Source organism: Sinocyclocheilus grahami, unplaced genomic scaffold (genome assembly GCF_001515645.1).
Source record: "Sinocyclocheilus grahami isolate Dianchi unplaced genomic scaffold, SAMN03320097.WGS_v1.1 scaffold735.1, whole genome shotgun sequence".
Lineage (NCBI taxonomy): Eukaryota > Metazoa > Chordata > Actinopteri > Cypriniformes > Cyprinidae > Sinocyclocheilus > Sinocyclocheilus grahami.
The window spans coordinates 145,829-153,323 of NW_015505914.1; the positions used below are offsets into that span (position 1 = coordinate 145,829).

At 34.6% G+C, this 7,495-nt stretch overlaps 1 protein-coding gene across 1 annotated transcript in view; it reads left to right on the forward strand.

Annotated features, from left to right (window-relative positions):
• The window catches only part of LOC107560613 (histone deacetylase 4-like), a 138,392-nt gene that overhangs the window by 44,059 nt on the left and 86,838 nt on the right, over positions 1-7,495 (forward strand). The window contains exons 6-9 of the mRNA XM_016244843.1: positions 2,533-2,661; positions 2,839-2,951; positions 4,271-4,387; positions 4,614-4,824. Coding sequence (XP_016100329.1) covers positions 2,533-2,661; positions 2,839-2,951; positions 4,271-4,387; positions 4,614-4,824 — 570 coding nt within the window. The remainder of the gene's footprint in view (positions 1-2,532; positions 2,662-2,838; positions 2,952-4,270; positions 4,388-4,613; positions 4,825-7,495) is intronic.

Genomic DNA, 7,495 nt, shown 5'->3' on the forward strand with positions numbered 1-7,495 from the left:
AGATGGGTTTGGTGCACACAGGGATAAAAAGTACCCCATGTGTACAATGAAATATACTGCTGTATTTTTAATGTTGTGGGCCTATATTTCTGCTGGAGGTCCTGGACATCTCGTTTAGATACATGGCATCTTTGATTTTATCAAATACCAACAGATAAAAAAAATAAAAAATGGACTGACTCCAACCAGACAATAATCCAAAAACAAACCTTAAAAACAAGACAGAAATGGGTCACTGGGCACAAAACCAAGCTTCTGCTATGGCCATTCCAGTTCCCTGACCTGAACCCTATAGAAAATGAGTGAGGTGAACTGAAGAGGAGAAGCACCATCATGGAGCTGGGAATCTGAAGGTTCTGGAGAGATTCTGGATGAAGGAATTGTCTCTGATCTCTTGTCAGGTGCTCTCTAACCTCATCAGGCATTATAGGAGAAAACTCAGAGCTGTTATTATGCCAAATGGAGGTTTTAAAAAGCATTGAATAAAAGGGTGCCGTTAATTGTGTCCAGTGTGTATTCGAGAAAAACATTTATCATAATGATATTTCCCCCCATTTTAAATTCTTATTATCCAATGAAAGGTTAGATTTATGTGAATTTTTTAAATAAAAAATCAAAATGATTAACAATGCAGATTTATTTTCACAGCCACCTTTGATCATATTTACCAAGGGTGCCAATAATTCTGACCACGACTGTATATATATAGCCTAGCTTTATTATGTTTTTCTCCGCTCACAGAAGCGCTGCATGTGCGTGATGTGATGCATGTGAATCCTCATGTTCTGTTGTTTGCTGCTTTTTGCACATGTAAAATTAATCCCCGGTAAACAAATGCTAGTATTTTTAACGGGTCACAGACACTTATCCTTTCTAATTTATTTCAATTTTAATTTAAAATAATCTTGTCTGTTAACTGTTAACAATCGTTTAACGAGCGTCGGTTGTCGGTTAGGAAAAATAACCGAAATAAACATCTCTAGTGTGTGTATGTATATATATATATATATATATATATATATATATAAATAAAAGTATACTTTTAATATTTAAAAAAAATGATGTACTTTTGTTGCAACTACTGTTAACATACAAGCTTATTATAATTTATATAATTTAACTATAGTTTATTAATAAACCATGATTTACATTTTCTTATCCTGTTTTTTCCCGTTTTAAGCATAAATCTTTAAAAAAAAAAAAAAAAAAAAGAGAAAGGTTTTAAGAAAAAATAACCTTTTTTGTTTAAAAAAAAAAAGGAAAAGAAAAAGTGGATTAAGTAAAATAACCCATTTTTTTAACTATATACTAAATAGTTTTTACTGCTTCTTAAAGACAGACACATGACTGTTGAGAGGAAACACTCAACACGGTCCATCAACACTGTGTATGATTTGAGCACTTTTATTTTTACAAGTTTATTCATGTAAATGTCTGCAGTTGGCAAAAGGTGCATGAGGTTCCGTTCCAAATGACCATTGAGTGTACTTTAAAGTGGCCAGGCTTGTATTGCTCCTAATGAACTTTGCGTGCTCTTCTTGCGGGGCCGTACATGTTTTGACACGGGGTCACAAACAGAGCAAGGATCAAGCGCCACAGCACAATTGGGGCAAGAGAGGGATTGAGAAGCCTTTGTTGGAGTATGTGAGCGGGTGAAAATGTCAGCAGTGGCTAATGGGCGAAACGTCCGTGCCTGGATGACAGTTTCAAACAGGCATGACCCTCACGGTCAACTTTCGTTTTGGTAATTGCTGGCCAGGCCTGTTCTGACACGCTACGTCACACTCCAAGAGCTTGTGTTTGCAAACTGTTTAACTGAAAGCCTTCTCGGCCGAGGGTATTCATTTGCAGTGTTTACACTTAGATGGACTTGATTAAACTTTTGGGCAAGTTGCTGTGCCAAGCTGGAAGTTGTTCAGATGCTGGTTTGCTCCATTGTTTTTCGACTGGAATCTGGATTCACAAGCATAATGAGTGACCCGAACCAGCCTTTTTAAAAAAAAATTTATAAGGATTCATTAGTTGCTTGGGACAGGTCTAGCTAGTGTCAAACTTCCTGGTTATTTAACAGTGGTATTCTGCAGAATCAGTCAAAAAGCCACCTTTTTACTGCTTACGACCAGAAATCTTTTTCAGTGGAGAATCCGATGCGTTTCAGATGGATTTTAATGTGTATATATAATGTAATAATTTTTATGTATATATTAGTATATATATGTGATTCATTTTTATTTCTATACTTTTATTTATTTTTTTATTTAGCTATTTATATGTATTTATGTAATTATTTATTTATTTTACATATATAATTATTTTTGGGGGGGGGGTTATTTTTATATATTTATTTTTATTATTTGTTATTATTACAATGTTTTTTTGAGCACACCTAAGTGTAAATGTAGTCTATTTGGTTTTAATGTCAAACAGCTCTATCTACACACATCTTGCTATTTTAAAGAAGTGTTGCAATATGAACTACATTTCCTGTTCCTGCTTTAATTTGATGCCTGTCCTCTTTCCGTCTCTCATCAGCATCTGAGCCCAACCTGAAGCTGCGATCCAGGCTGAAGCAGAAAGTTACGGAGCGCAGGAGTAGCCCGCTGCTGCGGAGGAAGGATGGGCCGGTCACCAGTGCAAAGAAGCGCTCTCTCGACATGGCAGGTGAGAGGATCCGTCTTGAACATCGTTCACATTTAATTCATAGTGAAAGTAGGAAATGTCAAAATTGTGATGGGCAGAACCTCCTGCATGCACTGCTAAGAGGGACTGCTAGGCCGTGACTCCAACTTACATTCATTCTTGACTGACACCTAATTAATCAAGTCCATTTTCTCTCAGAATCGGCATGCAGCAGTGCGCCTGGCTCTGGTCCAAGTTCACCCAACAACAGTTCAAACAATATTACCAATGAGAACGGCATCGCTGGATCAATCTCCAACAGTCCAGTGGAGGTACAGTGCACTGCATGCTTCCCCACAGTTGGTTAAGATCATGGCAGCACGAAGGAGTTTGCAGTACGTTAAAGTTATTGATAAAGTTATCATGGCTTCCCAAACTAGGGTTCGACGGGGGTTGTGAGCTGATAAAGAACTAATAAATAATTAAATGATAAAAATGTAAAATTAAATATTTTAAATGAATAATAATTAATTAAATAAATAATTAATTAATTATTTGTAAAATAAATGTTTAAATAAAAAAAATATTAAAGGCATGAAATATTATATTTGTTGTTCTGCATGTGGTATGAATGTCAGAGAATTGTGCACATTTTATTATTATCATTTATTTATATCTATTAATATATTAAATGTTTTGGAATCCCTGGCATTTATTATAATTGGCAATGTAAAATGATATTATGTTTTATGTGGTCGTGCCTAATTTTGGATGATCCACTGAACTAAATGCTTGAATTTAATTCCTAATAAAAAAAAATTATTTTATTAATTAATTTTTTCACAAACTAATAGATTATTCACAAATCATCATTCAAAATGATAATTCAGACATCAGTGCAAAATCATCCTTATATTGTCAAATTATAATATATGATAGTTGTAGTATACACAATTATAATATAATAATAAATTTGTATATTATTAATATAATGTATTATATTATAATATACATTAATTTAATTCCTTTGAATTTTATATTTTTATAAATGTTTATTAATAATACAAATGTATATACAGCAAATTGTAATAAAATTATTACAAATTAAAATTTGCTATGAAGTTGCAACATTGTTTCGTGATTGTAAGTAATCTAGAGTTAGATTAATGATTGGCATACAAATTATTTATGACTATTATTAACCATACAAATTCATTATTTATTGAACATCTGTGTTTTCAGTAATATTACTTTTTCCACCATTTTACAAAAGCCCTTTTTAATGTTTTTTTAATTAGGCACTTTGATTCATTCACTTAAGCATGATAAAATTACTGCAGCACATGACATCTCTCTTGAGGCTTATTGCTGTATTCTTAAATGGACGTCTAAATCTCTTTACGTCTGTGCATGCTTCATCTTTAAGACACATTTTAGCTCAATTTTATTGGTGGCCACACTTGTCGCTTGTTGCTTTGGGAAGTGTTCTGTGATTTTCCTGGCTGTTTCCATGCATGTTTTTAAGCCGTGCACAGTCTCCTTCTGTAGACGGGTCCCGCAGGGGTCCGGAGAGCAACCAGACAGAGCTGTTTGTTTTTATCAGTGGGGTTTATTTATCTGTGCATATGTTGGTGTGTGTGTGTCGTTCCAGCCATCTTTGGCGCACAGACTCACAGGCAGAGAGGGTCCTGTTAGCCAGCTGTCTCTGTACACATCGCCCTCCCTTCCCAACATCACCCTGGGCCTGCCAGCCACTGGCCCCTCCAGCGTGAGTCCTTCTTTCTTTCTCTCCGTCATAGAGAGGCCCCTGTCTGGACCGTCAGGGTGCCACATGTGGCTTTCAGCACCAGTGACATTTCAAAAAGAGCCTTTTGAGAGACAATAACTGACCGCGGATCTCTGACGCAAGAGAAACAACATTTACAGGGGAATGTCCTCTCTACTTTGCCCTAGATTCTTTTGGAATTATGCTCTTTCATTCTCTATTTACATAGGTGGCATCTGGCCAACAGGATGGTAACAGAATGGCTGTGCCAGGCTTGCAGCCAGGAATACCCATAACCACTCCGTTCATGCCAGGAGCCCACCTGTCTTCTTACTTGGCCGCCTCCACCTTAGAGCGGGAGGGCGGCTCGGCACACAACACTCTCCTGCAGCATATGGTGCTTCTGGAGCAGTCAGCCGCACAGAACTCCCTGGTCGCAGGTCAGTCGCAGTCATAAGAACCAATATTGATGTTACCAAGACACCTTAACCTGCAGAGATGGGGTGAGCGGTGGCATTTTTATTGAAGTTGTCCCCTGGTAAAACAGGAAGTGAGAAAAGTATAGAAATTTGAATTAAATTGTACATTTAGAAATTAAAAATAAATGTGTCCTGTGACACATTAGGGGTAAGCTGTGTCATGTCAAGAGAAAAGTCAAATCATTGGGGAATGCGAAAAAAATTTCTTTAAAATAAAATCCCAAAAATACGTAGATTTTATATTATATTATATTTATTGATTATATTATATAATATATTTTTTCTAACTAGTAAGAGTTATTGTACAATTTTTTTTCTTTCACAGTTTCTTAATGGTATCCATAAACATACATTTAAATAAAGTTATAAAGTTTAATATAATATATATATATATATATATATATATATGTGTGTGTGTGTGTGTATTTATATATGTATGTATGTATAGAACAGTACACACACATATACACATACAAAAACTTTTATTTTGGATGCGATTAATCGCGATTAATCGTTTGACGGCACTAATAAAATCTATACAAACGTATAATCTAAAAATGTATTTAATTGCATTCTTTTGAATTCATAACTCGTGGTTGCTCAAAATCACTCCAAATTCAAAAAACAAGTATATTTCAAACAGAACAACATCAAAACTCAATCTTTCATTCCCAAAAATTCTAAATTCAGTCCCAAAAGTGTGTGAGATATGGGGAAAAGCTTAATATATTTTACAATATTTTTTGACGCTAATAGAACGTCATAGATAATTTTACAAAATGTATTTTTACACCTAATGGCACAAAATGTACATTATATATATATATATATATACACACACACACACACACTATTTATATATAATGTTATACGATATTATATTGTATATTAAAAATACTATATTATAATGCATTATTATTAGTTTTATTTTACTAACCATTATTCACTTTTATGTGTTAAATATATCTGTAAACAAGGCCTGCAAAGTGTAATATTAATTATGATTAATTTAGATTGTTTATAATTTTTTTTATTGTTTTTGTATTTTGTATTTAATATTTGTTATTATTTATGTAATATTTATATTGTATTGTATTAAATAAAAAATAGAATATAAGAATGCACTATTATATTTCAAAATTGTATTTTGCCAGATATTCACATTTTCTTAAAGCAACTGTGAACCAGGCATGCAAAGTATAATATTCAAAAGTTGTACATTTCTATTCATTCATTCATTCATTTTTTTAAATACAATATAAGAATGTACTGTTATGTTTCAAAGTTGAATTTTATTATTATTCACATTTTCTTAAACATATCCTTAAACCAGGCATTTAAAGTTTAATATGCTAAGTCTGCTAAATGCATAAATGTAAATGCAATGTAAATATAATTATTCTACATTTTAGCTGTTGTTTAGTTTATAGACAAGTATGAAATGTTCTCCAGGCTTATTGTCTGATGTTGCTTCGTCAGTACAGAAAATTCCTCATTTTATTTGAATGGAAGGAAAATTGGCCCCCACTTGAAATGTTTCAGTCGTTCACATTGGCACAGCTTTCCCTAAAGCATCTGACGCACTTTACCCCGCTGCTCCCACTTTCAATGTTTCATTTTCATAACTAATCTTTGCAACTGTGTTGCTTAAATGTATTATTCACATGGTTTGTTAATTCTCATAATACACAAGTATTTCTCATATTTGTGACACAATTCGCCATTATTTGCACATTACATTTCAAAATTGAACCAAAGGGGGTCCTCCAAACAGCCAGGTGCCCCGGGGCCTCGCAGGATCATAATGCGTCGCGCTCTGTTCTCCCTGCAGATGTCATGCATTTATTGGTTGTAATTAGTCCAGCATAGGTTATGCAGCTCCCTTTATAAATTGGATTCAATTTCCTCCGATACGCACTAAAGAAGGCTCATTTTAATCAAATTAGTCATAGGCGGTGTTAATTAGCCTCCTGATGTGCCAGGAACGGCTTCACGAGAGACGGGAGAGAGAGAGAGAGAGAGAGAGAGAGAGAGAGAGAGAGGCTGCCAATAAGAAGAGGTCAATACTTATCCTGAGGATGAGAGAGAGAGAGACGCCTTGCTGGCGCAGTCAATTCTGACTAATGATTTGTGCCGTCATAGACCATCACGTTAAAGAGGAAACCTCTTCTCCGCCCACTGTTGTCAGGGAGACTAGCGAATCCACAGGAAGTGTACAAACAGGAAGTGCCAAACCCCTGGTAGGAGCAGTGATGGAGAGTGTGTCTGGAGCAGAGTGGCTCAATAACACAAAATAAATAAGTTTTCTGACTGAATACTGTAGCTTTTGTTCTATCATTGAGTGTAGTGGAGGCGGAGATGCATGTTTCAATTCATAATGGTCACATACTGGACTACTCTGTGGTCTTTAACACTGTCTGCTGGATTCTGATTGGTGGTCAATTGTGGCATTCTGGGGTCAGCTTATTTTTTTGTTATAACTATTCTACACAGTATAACTGATTGTTGTCCAAGGCAAATGATTTCCTACATAGCTGTGCTTTTTTCATTATTTATATTATCAGTATAAACAGTGACCAACAATTAGAAGTTACATTATATATATATATATATATATATATATATATATATA